Genomic DNA, 16,361 nt, shown 5'->3' on the forward strand with positions numbered 1-16,361 from the left:
CATTTTTCCCAGGGCTGTTGCAGTGACTGAATTGGAGCTGAACTTATTATTAAACTGACTGGAACTGTGCCTGGCATGTAACCAAAATGCAGATATTCCCAGGACACACAGCTGGCCCACACGCACTCACAATAGGAAGAGTTTGCACTTTACTGGGTAATGACTTTTGTTACCATAAATTATAAAAAGCTGGGAGATATGCCTGCTTCAGATAATTTATCCAGTTTTAAACCCCACAAAATATTTCCTTCTTTTTGTCAATTTAGAGTTTCTGTTTGTTTGATTTTGAATCAAAACCTAGCAAAATTTCAGCACCTATTTTACTCACCTCTACTCTGCCCAAAACATTTTACATGATGCTTAGCATACATATTTACCTCCTATCAGCATCGTGCAAATGGAGAAGATCTTTTCAGCATCAGTATTGGCTGAAACATTTCCAAACCCAACACTTGTGAGGCTGCTAAGGGTGAAATATAGGGCAGCTATATAGGCACTTCTGATTGATGGGCCTCCCAGGGTATTATTGTCATAGTAAGGAGACTCTATACGTTTTCCTAGCTCATGAAGCCAACCTGAAAAACAAATCATAAAAAAAATGACTGTTAAGGAATACTGACATCATGAATACTACACACTCCATAGAACAATATGTCATTTTAAAATACTTATTTAGAAGACACTGCATTCTTCACACTATTCCAAAAATAAAAACATAAAAAGAACAGAAACTGTAAGAATTTATACAGCATATAAAGGACTGTTTCTCTAGAGTATTGTTTTTTATGTATGACTATTTATGATAAGAACAGGATTTCTGTGTTGGAATCAAATGGTTTTGAATTGCATATTACAAGTCTAATTAGCTAATTCACCAAACCCACTAAGGCACAGAAAAGACAAAAATCATCTCCTAATAACTCTGCAACAAAAAATTCAACATTTTTTTTTCCCATTAATTAATGCTTGGAAAGCTTTCTGAGATTCTAAAACTAAATTGTTATAACAATAATTACATATTTAGAGCTTTTTATATGATTCTCTTTACAGTAGAAAAGATTCAGACAATAGAACACAATTTACAAACCAGAATTAATTTTCCAAAGATGCTTCATTAAGCATTTTCTAAATTACTAATTTAATCTTTATTTTTCTTTCTTTTCATGTTGCTAAAAGAATGTATATGTGCTAGATAAAGTAGAATTAGATGCTACCTCACAGACATCAGAAAAAAAAAAGGGGGGGGGGGGAAAGTATGATTCTTCTTTTGGAAAAGGAAAACAACCTGAATGAGCTATGAGCTATATAAATGTAATGATTTATACAAATCGAGTTAAAAAAAAAAAAAAAAAAAAAAGATAAAAATCAATTTATGAGCCCACTACTGTTCTGTAAGCAGTTTGCTTGGAAGAGTGAGAATCCTTCCTAGATATTCAGGTATAACCATCATAACAAAATATTCCTGGCACACAGTTTGCTTTTAGAAAAAGTAGTAGGACTTCCCCCTGTCCTAAGCTGAGAGCTTTAATAATTATGTCAAGTCATGTATGTACTGAACCTCTTTCTGAAGCTTAACATCTCTCCCAGTTCACTCAGCATATATTTCTTAATTTTGGATAAAGAATGAATCCAAGTATGAACCAGGGGAGCTCCTCTTGTACAAAGTATTTGCAAAAGTAGGTGGCAGATTTTTAGATTTTAAGAATTTGCAGCCCAGAAAGCCAACTTGATCTTTGGCTGCATCAAAAGCAGCGTGAGGGAGATGATTCTCCCACTCTATTCTGCCCCCACAGATCTATTCTGATCCCACCTGGAGTGCTGTGTTCAGCTCTGGGGCCCCCAGCAAAAGAAGGACATGGAAGCTTTAAAACTAGTCCAGAGGAAGGCCACAAAGATGATCAAGGGGCTGGAGCACCTGTCCTTTGAAGACAGGCTGAAGGAGTTGGGGATGTTCAGCCTGGAGAAGAGAAAGCTCTGGGGAAACCTTATAGCAGTCTTCCAATACTTAAAGGGGGCCTACAGGACAGCTGGGGAGGGACTCTTTGTCAGGGCATGTATTGATGGGACTACAGTTAAAGGCTTTAAACTAAAAGAAGGTAGGTTTAGATTAGATATAAGGAGGAAATTTTTAACTGTGAGAGTGGTGAGGCACTGGAACAGGTTTTCTGGAGAACGTGCAGATACCTCATCCCTGGAAGTGCTCAAGGTCAGGTTGGATGGGGCTTTGAGAAACCTGATTTGGCAGAAGGTGTCCCTGCCCATGGCAAGGAGGTTGAAACTAGATGATCTTTATAGTCCTTTCCAATCCAAACTATTCTATGATTCTATTTACCCCCTAAAGCAGACTTGTTGAGTCACTACAGCTACCACACAGGGCCATCCTCAACACCACACTCTCTTGCATACTAGCCTACAGAGAAAGCTAAGCCAGAAGGACTGGGTAATAACAGCATAAGATCTAGTCATGCCTGGTAGAGAGCATCGATTACAAACAGCTATTTTGTATCTGTGGCTCCCAATTAACTAAAATGAAAGAAAAGCAACATAACTGAACTCATGCTGGCAACCCAGCTACAAGGTATGTTGTGAGGTAAGCAGTGTCAGTGTGTACTAGCAGTAATCACATGGGGCAGGCACGATATAAGATGATTGAATTTCATTGAGAATTGTAGCAAATAATTAGAAGTGTCTATGCATCAATATCTGCTGAGCTCTAATTGGCAACAACTTAAGCTGCTGCATACAAATAATCAATACTGTAAGGACTAACACCACAGAAACTTGAAGCAAGTAAGTTGTTCCACAGTTATTGTGGTTATATTATCAGGGTTGCACTGACTAGTCTGGTTTGGGTCCTCTTGCTGCTCCGTTCCAGTAGTGTAATCTCAGAAAAACATAATTTCTCCAACAATGATATGGCCCTTTATACAGCTGATTTCACTCCTTTGCCTGTATTAGAGAATGTAATCCCATACATTAAAGAGTAAAAATCTAGCAAAATCCCAAAATACAGAATCAATACAAAATACAAAATGTAGCAAAATACAGAGAGTAGAGCTAATAAAAGTCTATCTAAATATAATATACAGAAGCACAATTGTAGATTTCAACTTCAGGTTTTGAAAATATTCTAAAGGCTTTGAAAATATTCTAAAGCATATGAAGAACTTAAAAATTGACACAAATTAAATATGTTATTTTAAATAACTGTAACTGATGTGTGGATGCTGAAATAATGTCCCTTAGGAAAAAATCTCTTTCCTGGGAAGGTTTTAAAAGCCACCAATTCTTGTCCTTTTCATTCCCACTGTTCTGCCCTTTGTTACATGAATTTCACATTCATTGTTAGAAAGGGTCATATCACAATTTATTTCAGGTAACTTTGTACGAAACAGTACCAGCCTCACTTTTAGGCAACTACATTACCTTTGTTAGCCAACAAAAGCAAATGAGCCTGTTCTTTAATTGACAGATACACTTAAACTGGCTTCTCCTTTACAACATACTTTATGTTCAAGGCTATTAAGAGAAGGGGAAACAAAAAAAAAAAAAGAAAACCCTAATGAAACATCATCTCAAAAGATCCATTATTAGTAACTGAGATATGGTGCCAAAATATGTGCTTAAAGTGTATCAAACAGTATAAATCTCTATATGAGTTCAATAATAATTCTACTAGTGAAATACCAAATACAATATTAACATTTTACAGTTGCAAACAAACACTTCTAGCTAAGGAAGTCTCATTGTTACTCAAGAATAGTTCACCACTCTGTGCCCAGTTCTGTGATGTAACTTAGGATCAGATGAATAAGATTAATCGGTAAAATGAATGACTTATCATTGAGCTACAACAGTAACAATTAGCAAATGTTAACAATTGTTAACAATTTCTACAAAAGGCTTGCTATGTAAAGAGAAGTCATTTGATAACTGTCATTAAAGAGATTTGAGAGACTATGAGATTTGAAAGAGAAATGCAAATCTTAAAGTGAAAACCAGATAAATATATTATTCTGATCTGTAGGTAAGGACATGATAAACAGCTTCTCATTTCCATTTTGTCTGTTAAAGATTATTCTAATCAGGACCTTTTGAAGAAATGATACAGAATTAAGTTTCAGCCAGAGTATATATAATGCTCCAAGATCTTCCAGATCAGTTATACTTCTGAGATATTTGTTGATAGCAATATATTTTTTCCTGGTGGAGGGAAAGACAAGAAACTGTTGTCTGTAAATATTTTCATTACCCGATAGTCGTGAGAACAGAAACAATGCCTTTTGATTCCTGTAGGTAACAGCTCTCAGCAAATTCTCTGGCAAACTTGGGTAATTAATTTCTGCCCTCAGGGAAGAAGAGAAAAAATAAATATACCTCATAGTCAAAGAGGGAGCATCCTAGAATTAAACATTATGAAACTTGTCTGGTTCTGAATTAGCATTACCTGGATATAGATCTATGACTTTGAAAACATATTAAAACATCAGTTAACATAATTAAGAGGGAAAAAGGGAAAAAGAACTCTTTTCAAAGGGAAAAAGAACACCTGTGTAATCAATTCCCTTTACAAAAGTCAGTAACAATTGGTATCCAGCTTCACTAGACTACTTTTTATCTCTATCTATCTATCTATCTATCTATCTATCTATCTATCTATCTTTTGTCTATATCTGGGAAGTGTTCACATACCAGAAGAAATAAACATGAATGTATGCATTTGTAGATGATGTACTTTACAACTAGCTGTAAAGCACATCATCTCACTTACAAGACATTCAGAAACTCAGTCTTCCCTGAGTTTTGTGCTTGCACTTTATAGAGCAGGTAAGTCACTCCATAATTTATAGATTCATGTTATACTATTACTTAGATTTTCCTTTTATGACAGACACTTAATATACTGAAATTTTAACTATGTTATGTGGTATTTATTTTAAGCAACTTAGAAAATAGTTGCATTATCTAACTAATTAATTACTAATACCATTTATTCTACAAAACACACAGGGTTTTTTTGTTTGTTTGTTTTTGTGTGTGTGTGTTTTTTTTTTCTTCCCTAGTTAGAAAGTAAACCAAAACTTTTTTATTTGTTTTAGACTACTGCATCAGGAAGTGCAAAAACGTATGTTTGAAGACTGTCTCTCAGAGTATCCCCAAACACCTGAAAGCAGGAATGCTTCCCTCAAGATCAAGTGGTCATGATGCTGGAACAAGGGTGGGACAAACCTTCTCTCAGCTGTGGCTGGGAGAATAATTCAGGGGGCCTTTCCCTTTTTGCTAGGAAACAAAGGTAGGAAGGCCTATCTGCCCCTTCACCGTTATCTTTTTATCTTTAAAGAGTATTTGAACTTCATTTATGGCCAGAACATATTCATTTATTGGCTCTTTCATCCAAGAAAATAAACAATGTTATGTAGTAGGGAAAGGGAATATGCTATGAATGACTATAGGGTAAACCTAAAGGTCCAGTATGGGTTTTCTTTAAGGGCTATGTTTTGGTTTCAAGAATATTTTTTCTGATTCAGCTAAAAAACTTTTGGGCTCTAAATGAAAACGAAAAAATGACAGTGGCTTTATTAGATGCTACTTATACTTTATACTTTTACAAAACCACACCTGACAGACTTGACTATAGAACAGACTTACATTTTTTAGAAAAATCACATTTATCATATTCTAAGTGCTCATCGTTGTAATTAAAACAGTAGAATTGATCAAAGGATAAGAAAAATGTCTTTGTGTCTTGAGTGTATATTGAAAAATATCTTTGTGTCTTGAGTGTATATTGAAACTGATAGTTCATGTGATTTTATTAACAAACAAAATAACAGCAGTCACAATCCCAGAACTGTACCTTGGAACATAGGAAATATAAACAAGCACCCAAATAGTAAAATAAAAAAACAAAAACCAAAAAAAAAAAAAACAAAAAACTTTTAACACAGAAGTTTGTGTGTGTCATGCCTGCTAATCTTAGTAGAAGCAAACAGTTTGAGGTTAGTAAGGAAAAAAAAAAAAAAAGTAGACAAGAAATTATATGCTTTATCAATGGGATAATTTTTTTAATGAAAACAACCATGTTCACTGAGGGGTTTCCCACTGCAGCAGTCCCTGGTCACTACTGACAGTCCTTATTTCAGATCTACAGCCAGGAAACAAGGAGTTGTAGGTATGTTAGATGAAGTCATAATACTCTTCTAGGATTTGGGAATTTTACCATTGATTTTATCATCTATGCCATCACCAAGAGAAAGTTTGAACTTGGACACTGAGCAGTCAGAAAAGAAAAATAAAGATGAAAATAGAAGGCCCATGTATGTTCTATTGTTTCATAAAGCTTACAGACTCAAGATACATTAATTTCTTCAATTGAAAGCATCTGATCAGTTTTGAAATGCCTGCCTCAAATTTACCCTTTGCGGATATATTGACTAGTATTTTTCTTGGACTCTGGTCTAGAGAAAACCATCTCTTTCCCTAGAACCTTATGAAACGTTTTTAAACAGTCAGGAAACAGGCAATGAGACAGATGTTTTAGGCTTTTGAAACCCAAGGAGCTTTCCAAACGAAATGTGTACTCCCTCTGGTAGCAGCATTTTTAGATACAAGCTTAACCTTTGTCAAGTCTACTGAAAATGAATTTAATTTGAAAAGTGACATCCTATGGAATTCTTTTGTAAGGCTGACTAATACTCTTTGTAAATAAATTGGCTGTTGTATTTCTAATTGAACATAAGCTTAGAAGCTATTGTACAAATAATTACATTTTGTAGAGCTTTAACTCATGTAACTAGACAAAGTCATAACAAGATATTGACCATTGTAGTCACTGAAAATGAAGCTTTCACGGTGCAATAAATATTCAATGAACTTAGTAGTTTCAGGATGAAGAGGTGCTCAATAAAGGGATTAAAACAAAAACAAAAACAAAAACAAAAACACCAAAAACACAACCCACAAAAAAGCAAACAACAAACCTAAGTGTAGTATCACTAATAACAACAAAAACAGCTGAACGCACAGAAGTGCCAAAAAAATGACAATGAAGTTTTAATTATTTGACAAAACTCAACTCTAAATTGACTGTGAGAAGGCTGCAAATATCATTGCTTATAGTAAGAAAGTAAAATTTGTATATTCTTGTGATAAAATTGATGTGCCTTTGGGAATACTGGCAAAATTCCTCCATGGGAACATTTCATCTCTAGTCATCAGCAATATTCGGTCTACATGTATTAAACAATTAATATTTTCATTTAAGAAAGCCACAGGTGCAAGGAGAGAGACTTTATTCAAGAGGAGCCTTTAATTCAACCCAATGAAAATACTATAACATGTTCATGGATTATAATACTCTTTCCAAAGTTTCTCTGGTTGATCACTCCAGGAGACATTCATAGCTTGTAACTGATAAAGAAATAGGCCTGATTTACAATGCTTGTAATACTAGCATTTTGTAAAAAACATTGTCAGAAAGACACCTTTTAAAAAATACTTCTTTAGTCAAGCAAGAACAGGCTGAAATTCTGTAGCTTTGCCACCTAATGCAAAATGCTATGTAAACACTGCACAAAACACAGTGTACCTGAATTACTAACAGCTGCACACAATTCAAGCCTCAGATTCTTCACAAAACTTCATCATGTGCTTGCATTAAACATTAACATTACTAGATGATGAAATCCCAACTTATTTTGACTGCAAAATAAAGTTTTGCTCTTTTTCTGCAGTTTTGTTTGTCTAGACAATTTCCTGGGGACTAGTCTAGACACAATACCACAGTCAGAGCCTCAGATATTTCTTAAGGTGCAAAATATAGATAGTTCATGTGAATTAGTTACTTACATTTTTCCTTCAACATGTGGATAAAAACCCTCTTTCCAAAGAAGTTATTTCATGTCAACGGCTATAGAGCATTCTGGTGAAATATGAAAGAAGAGATGGGACCAGGATGGGTGGAGACAAGTCTTTTTGAGTGAAGCTCCAAGACAGTCTCCAAACAGTTAGTTGGTGCTCTGCATAACCCTACAGGTTAATACCAGACTTTTCCTCCATTTGTCATGTGGAATGGGAACTTGATTGATGAGCTTGCCCTCTTTGGTGGGCTGTCCGAGGCTGGCTTGGCAGGCTTTTCACTATAACCTCAACCTGTGTTATTACTTTGCTGCCACGTAAGGCTGCAGACTATGTCTCTGGGGCACTCAACTGATATTCTGTAGATGAATAAACAATCCAGAGAGTTAGACAGATCTTTTGTTCATGATGTTGAGGAACTCTCCAATACATCTTTGCCACAGTCTCCTAGTATAACACAAATATAAATATTTCCTTTACAGTAGAGATGTATTTATTCCAAGATCTGACTCTATTACACATAAGGTTCTGTTTTAAGATCTAACTAAACAGATTTGCAAAGAACACATTTCCCTTAATATTTTATATTTCTCTAAATATTTTTGCTTACTGTTGCATAGAATCTCCAGTGTAAAATGTAAGTGCACCTGCATTCCTGTAGAACTAGGACATAAGTTGCTCAGTCTCATTTATCAAGTAGATAAATGTAAAAAAGAAACACACTGGATACTCTTCTCTGTGGCAAGCATGCACAAATCTTCTCTACAGTAACTTGTCAGATGGCTAAATTTAGATACATGGGAGATTTATATCTTTCTTGCTTTTGCAAGCCAGTGGTTTTTTCTTCTTCCACACTTCATTGAAAAGATCAAATGGGGTTGTCTGCAATATCCACTTTTGTGACAGTCAGTTAATATGCAAAAAGTACTGTATATATCTACATATTTTAATGGAACTTTTTTATTTTTATTTTTTATTTTTAACCAGCAAAGTGTATTGATATAGCTCTGATGCCATTGATTTATTTGCAGTGAAGACAAATGACTTTATTCTTAATTATCCTTGTTCACCAAGAAAAAAAGTTTGTAATAAACTAGAATAAATTAACAAATTAACTCTATTTTTTTTGTCATCTCATATAATGTTCACTTAATTTTTAAGTTATAGGTAACACATGCAAGGCTAAAGATATAAGTAATTTAAGAAATAAAATTACAACTCTATCACTGGAAATATATAAATAATTTGTAAATCATCTACTTTTCAAAGAGTCTCAGCATTTCACATTGCTGTTCCTTAGGCATAGTGAATGCTAGTCATTTTCTAGGCTATCAAACACCTTGCAGCTAAGTGTGGAATTAGAAATGTTAGTGTTTTTAGTTCACTCAGTGAAAAGAGCATGTTCATATATGCCCTCTTTGCTTCCCTGTGCTCCATCAATCTGTACCCATCTGTTAGAGCTTTTCCTATCTCATATTTAGAATTTAATACCCTTTTGAGCAGCCTTTCTATTCTGTGTTAATTGAGCAATGGAGACGAGAGGGTCCTGACCCATAACTAGGATCCCAGATGCTGTTCCAATAAAATTAACGGTTCTGACACTTTTTTTATGTTGTCAGCTGAAGAGTTAGGAACCTGCCTTGCAGTTTTATATGTTCAGAGTCCAGGTTTTGCAGAAAAAGGTTATAGCTACTACAGGTGATATGTTCCTCTTTCTTTTAAGAAATTATTACCCTCCTCCTTAAGGCAATATGAATCGCACTAACATGAAACATTTGTTATCAAAATATGAAGAAAAAAAAATACCCCCCAAAACAAAACAAACAAAAAACTTAAAGAACATCAGTTTTTAAGCTGCCAGCAAAATTGTGGATCTACATGTAAGCAGTGTGCCATAGTCTAATTATGTAATTCTTACCATAGTTGGTAAATTAATTTCACCTCTGCCCTGATGTTCTCATCTGTTCAGTTCTCACCACCAAAGAAACTCAAGCTAGAGTCTTTTGGCACTTCATTTATATGGCAATTTCTTGTTCCTGACAGTGAGTTTAATATACTCACTTGTGAAACAGAATCTGTAAATAGATGGATGCAATGACAGAGGTAGTCTATACCTTAAAATCTGTGTAAAACAAAGCCACTTCCCTCACTCCACCAATCATGGCAATTGTCAGCAATTTCTATCCATTTAAATGCAGCCTCCCAACTTTACAAAACAGGGGCAGATGCCTCAGCACATAAATATTTCCTTGAGTAAGTCTAATTACAAATGAAAGGATTAATTCAGAGTTGCAAAAACACCATGCTAGTTTTCATATGGCTACCCAGCATAATCACACGGGATGTTATGAGAGTAAGAGGTCAATTCAGGTCATTATAGACTGTTACAGTGTACGTGACCTCCATTTCTCCTTGTCTTCTACACTAATAGCATCCATGTTAGTTAGGTAACAGCTAAGTATGCTAACACTCACCACAATCCTATCCTTGCTTGCTTCATAGATTCCACAATATAATCTAAATCTTTTCTTCTGCATTCTTACCTGAGGAGCCATTCCATTGCTTTCTTTGAAACAATGCTGCCCTAACCAGGCAGTCATATAATAAACACTACATTAAATTAACACACTGTTTCTATTAACTCAATGTTTCTATTGTTTTACATATCAACTAGTGTTACGCAGAAATCCTTCGTTTACTCTTGCCTTCTCTTAATCTTCTAATCCTTGAATCAATAACCTAAGTAACAATAATTTCAATATGATTTTTTCTACGTATCATTTGAATGAAGCAAGTTGAGATCCAAATATAGTGAGCTTTTGTGAGGGGGTACAACAGGGGATACCTCACTCCAAGGGTATATCTTAACATCATAGCAAAACAAGAAAGCTAGTGTGTCAATGGGAAAGCACTCCATGTGTTTAAAGTGACAGTTCTGAGACTAAAACACCCATATCTACAGATCTGAGAAGTCATTTTGAAGGGTGTGATATAATCCTATGCGTTTGCATTTTTATCTATAGTTATCTTACATCTGACAATGAAAAATGATTTAGTATAATTAGGTATAAGTTTTTTACAGAATCTGGCTTGTGTAAAATTTTATAGAATGTAGAATGTCATGACCTCACAATCTTTTTTTTTTTTTTTTTCTGAAACTAGTTACTAGTTCACCTTAAACATTGTCAACCAAAGGTCAGTTAAAGTGGAAGAGAGTCTGGAAAGAAAAGAATCTTGAATAATTTCTTCATTTTTATATGGAAATTATCTTCTATTCTGGTAACAAGAAAACCCTTCTTTCAACAAACTGTTGCTCTGCTGAAGGGCAGAAAAAAAGATAGATAAATAGAAAGTAGGAATATACATAAATGACATTTCTAGATTAAAAATGTAATGAATGTTTGCACTGTAGAAAGAAAAAATATAGCAGGCACTATGGGATCACTATGGAATACAATATGACATTCTAAAACGCTAGGGTTTCTACCTAAAATATGTGGCTGATAGAGGCAGTCCACTCAAATAAAATGCAGTTGCTGAAAAGGTTTCAAAAAATGTTGTGAAGACTTCCCATTTTTAAGTTGGATTGAGACATACTAATTTTAACAACCAGGCCATGGTCTTTGAAACCAGAGGTAGTAACTTCTGAGAAATTTTAACAAAGCCTCCTACTCCAGCAATGTGTAATATGCACTAATGTTTTAGCAAAGCGGTACAAAGTTCTCCATGAAGTGTAGTGTAATCCCAGAACAAGATGTCCAAAGGAGATGGAGGAGTCTCCATTCTTGCTAGCTTTCATGATTTGAGTAGAACTGATTTGATTAATTGCTGATGATAGTCCTACTTCAGCCAGCTGGCTGAACTAGCTAAACTCCAGGGGTTCGTTCCAGCCAAAACTCTATGATCAGAAGTATAGCATTTAAGCATAAAGAGTCTGATGTAATGACTGACTGAGCAATATTTTTATACAGAATATTTGCAACTTTCAAGAAATTACACTATACAATATTTCTGTTACAGAAGCTGTGTGGGAAGATCATGGTGTTATTTTGCCTCTTGGGACTATTCCCTCATTGGGTGTATACTAAGCAGATTTTCCCCCTGTACATGGCACTGAAAATTTCTATTACACTTGGAGATAGTAATAGTGTAATTTCTATTACACTTGGTCCAGATGCAGTTTTTCCACTGAGATAAAAAATGCTTTGTGGAATTAATGTAGGTAATCTGCAGTTAGACGCAGCAGGGCATTTTCAACTTTGTCAAACCTCACGGGCTTCATCCACACACCGGATTTTTACTTTTCACTTTAAAATTGTACAAAATTTTTGTCCTAGGTACAAAACCTTGGAATTGTATTACTGAATACATAAAAACCTCATAATCCTTTTAATAAGGTACTTTAATTCCTATCTTGTCTGGACTGAAAATCCAATGGGGTATTTCAGTCCTGGGGTATTTTGTGATTGCTAGAATGGTTCAATCAGAAGGCAAGGTTTGGTATATAAAGGAAAATGTAGTTTAATCAAGAAACTGAACCTGTAGAAAAGAACGGCAGGGAAGAATGACAGAATAAAACTGACTAAGGCTCAAAGCAGCTGAGATACAAATTAATGTTAAACTTAACACAAAGGAAATGTTTCAGTTCAGTTCAACAAATGGTTTGCCACAACTCTGTCAAACACAGAATGTTTTGGGTTTTCAAATGCAAAATTGAATGATTTCCACAAAATTAGATTTAAGGTTATTTTTAAATTTAAATTTATATTGTAAATCCTGACAAGGTATGGTATACGTAGGTCTGAAATGTGGGATGCTTGTTGATTTAAAACAAACAAAAACTTTCCTAAAATGTATGTATTACTTATAAAGCAGGAAGAAAAGTAGGGCCACATTTTCAGATAAACCTTTGTGAGACCTATATAGGTAGGTCCTCACCTGGCACAGAATGTGTTTCCACATGAATTTCCAGCATATGGTGAGGTGATTATAAGTGTGAGTATAAACCTATTTGTGGCAGTTAAACTTCTCTATGTCTATTCTAAAAGTCTGACAAACAAGTAAAAACAAACAAACAAACAAACAAAAAGCAAGCCAAACAAAACAAAATCATCCTCTGCTCATATTGTATGAAAAATTCTAATTCTAATTATATGCAAATAAGAAAAGGCTGAATTTTCTCTTCAAAATCTAGATGAACTTTCCCTCCCTAATCCAAACTTTCTCTCCTTATTCCAAACTGTAAAACAACCAGATAAAAGAAAAACATTTCTTTCATAAATATTTCTTACCATAAGTTTCTTTGAATCATGTCACAAATCTAGTATTCTACACTGGAATTATTTTAATTATTTATGTATTTATCACAATTTAAAGAAATATTTCAAAGTTGTAATGAAATGACTAAATACATTTATTCACTATAATTTCTTCTTGATTATAATTAAACTATTTTAGTTCTTAGAAGAAGAGAAAGGCATTCTCATTTCATACTGGACAAAATGTCCAGCATACAGCTAAATAAAAACATCATACGATGGGTGAGCAATTGGCTAACGGGCAGGGCCCAAAGGGTTATGGTGAATGGCGCTGCGTCAGGCTGGCAGGCGGTCACTAGTGGGGTCCCTCAAGGCTCCATTTTAGGGCCGGTACTTTTCAATATTTTTATAAATGATCTGGATGTAGGAATACAAGGTATTTTGAGCAAGTTTGCTGATGACACCAAACTTGGAGGAGTTGTGGACTCGAATGAGGGTGGAAAGGCTTTGCAGAGGGATCTGGATAGGTTGGAGAGCTGGGCGATCGCCAACCGCATGAAGTTCAATAAGAGCAAGTGCCGGGTCCTGCACCTGGGACGGGGAAACCCTGGCTGCACGTACAGACTGGGCGATGAGACGCTGGAGAGCAGCCTAGAAGAGAGGGATCTGGGGGTCGTGGTAGACAACAAGTTGAATATGAGCCAGCAGTGTGCCCTGGCAGCCAGGAGGGCCAACCGTGTCCTGGGGTGCATCAAGCACGGCATCGCTAGTAGGTCGAGGGAGGTGATTGTCCCGCTCTACTCTGCGCTGGTGCGACCTCACCTCGAGTACTGTGTGCAGTTCTGGGCACCACAGTATAAAAAGGACATGAAACTGTTGGAGAGTGTCCAGAGGAGGGCTACGAAGATGGTGAAAGGCCTGGAGGGGAAGACGTACGAGGAACGGCTGAGGGCACTGGGCCTGTTCAGCCTGGAGAAGAGGAGGCTGAGGGGAGACCTCATCACAGTCTACAACTTCCTCGTAAGGGGGTGTCGAGAGGCAGGAGACCTTTTCTCCATTAACACCAGCGACAGGACCCGTGGGAACGGGGTTAAGCTGAGGCAGGGGAAGTTTAGACTTGACATCAGGAGGGGGTTCTTCACAGAGAGAGTGGTTGCACACTGGAACAGGCTCCCCAGGGAAGTGGTCACTGCACCGAGCCTGTCTGAATTTAAGAAGAGATTGGACTGTGCACTTAGTCACATGGTCTGAACTTCTGGGTAGACCTGTGCGGTGTCAAGAGTTGGACTTGATGATCCTTAAGGGTCCCTTCCAACTCAGGATATTCTATGGTTCTATGATTTCTTTTTCAACTGTGTTAGGCTATTTTATCACTGGTAAATACTTCAATATTGTGGTACTTCCTTGTTTTTGTTTGTTTGTTTTCAAATAATATACAAGGTAATAAATGCAGTTTGTAATTATCTGTGAGATGGGTGCTTTGAAAATTGTCATGGCTTCAAAGTAGTTGTCTTGCTTTATCCAATTAATATATTCATTAGTCATATATCACAATCCACAGGTTAATTATTTTATGAAAGTGTTGCAAGAAATAACCCAAATGTAGAGACGGAGTCTCTAAGTCACTGATGGCCCAGAATACTTCACAAGAATGGCAGCCATAAATCATTTCCTTCATATACTAACTAGAAATTAATTTTCAGCCAGATTATTTAACTCCTCCTGATATCCAAAATAGATAAACAGATGTATGTATATACACACACACACACACAAGGACCTTCAATACAGTTTTCCCCGGTTATACAGCATTATAAATCGTTTTAATAAATTGAAAATGTTAGCACTTATGCAAGATACAACTGTATCTTTTATTCCTTTTCTTAAAGACAGCTCTTAAAAATTAGAAAGGACTAGAGTTCCAAAGTAATAGATTCTGTTATTGCTGACAACAAAATATTAAAAATACCAGTAATCAAAAACATGATAAAGCAGATGAAAAGGAGATTAAAATCAAACATTCAGGTACAGAGATGGGAGATTGAGATGAACAACTGATCATGGCTTGTGAATGATGTCCTATGCAATTCAGTCAGCATAAAATTCATTTTTCCCTGCAAGAATTCATAAATCTACACATGCCATTTCTAACCTGATGAATGTGTGTGTTTGGAGCAGTGAAGCTAACCCAATATTTTATTCTAGAATACAGATTTTTAGCCAAGTGTCCTAGATATAAAAAGAATAAAAATCTGAAATGAGAATGGAGGTATTCTATGGAAATGTAAATAAGTGAAGAATGACATGTTTTTAAAGCTTCTCCTAAAGTGAACATACCTGAATTTGTACAAAAGTATGGGTTATTTATTTATTTATTTATTTGTGCTCTAATAACCCCCTCCTTAGTCTGGGTGTTATAAGTGATACTCTGGGTGGAATAACAAAAAGTTGCAGATGAATTTCTGGTGGTCAGCAAGGAATTTTTGGAAGACAATTACAGAAATTATACCTGACAACTTTGACTGTCTAAGGGAAGTAGCCTCCTGACTCTTGGCCTTCTCCTAATTTTCTCGCTACGTTCAAGACAGGTGAGTTTCAACAGCTCATATGGCTCTCTCAGAATATAATCTGTTTCTTATAGCAACAGATCTAAAAGTCTTTTCTTATATTTGTTAGGAATTTGAAAGGGAATTGCATATAATAATTCAAAACCACAGATACACAATAAGGACCCTTATCTATACCTTAATCTGATAATTGTTAAACATATAGAAATGAGCACCAATGCATTGAAGTCAAAGGAATTACAGTGGTAGGATCAGTCAGGAGCCTCAACGCAGTTGAGCCTCTATTCTGTCTGTTAACTGAAAATTAATCTTATTTTTACAGATGGCTGAAAATCATGCCGTGTGTCATGGTAACATCTGTTTAACCCATGAAACAAGTGAGGAGAACAACATGGAATGTAATAGCAAAGAATTTAACAAAGCTTTTTATCAGACATGTTTTTATCAGATATGAGTTAAGCTGCTGCACACAAAGTGACTGCTTTCTGAGGAGGAAAAGCTTGCTGAGGTAAAGATCTCTAGCACCTCAAGGCTGTGTCCACAATGAATATCTTCCAAATACCCCACATAGTCAGTTAAAATATTGACATAAGAACTATGTAAGAGATATTGAAGATCTAGATTTTAACACTAGTAAATATCTGTATTTAACACTAGTAAATACTTCATCATGGCAGTT

At 35.6% G+C, this 16,361-nt stretch overlaps 1 protein-coding gene across 1 annotated transcript in view; it reads right to left on the reverse strand.

The window, feature by feature from the left end:
• The window catches only part of KCNH8 (potassium voltage-gated channel subfamily H member 8), a 181,222-nt gene that overhangs the window by 42,647 nt on the left and 122,214 nt on the right, over nucleotides 1–16,361 (reverse strand). Inside the window, exon 8 of the mRNA XM_005030018.6 lies at nucleotides 378–575. Within this exon, the coding sequence (XP_005030075.1) occupies nucleotides 378–575 (198 nt within the window). The remainder of the gene's footprint in view (nucleotides 1–377; nucleotides 576–16,361) is intronic.

This window comes from Anas platyrhynchos, chromosome 2, assembly GCF_047663525.1.
Source record: "Anas platyrhynchos isolate ZD024472 breed Pekin duck chromosome 2, IASCAAS_PekinDuck_T2T, whole genome shotgun sequence".
NCBI classification, from domain to species: domain Eukaryota; kingdom Metazoa; phylum Chordata; class Aves; order Anseriformes; family Anatidae; genus Anas; species Anas platyrhynchos.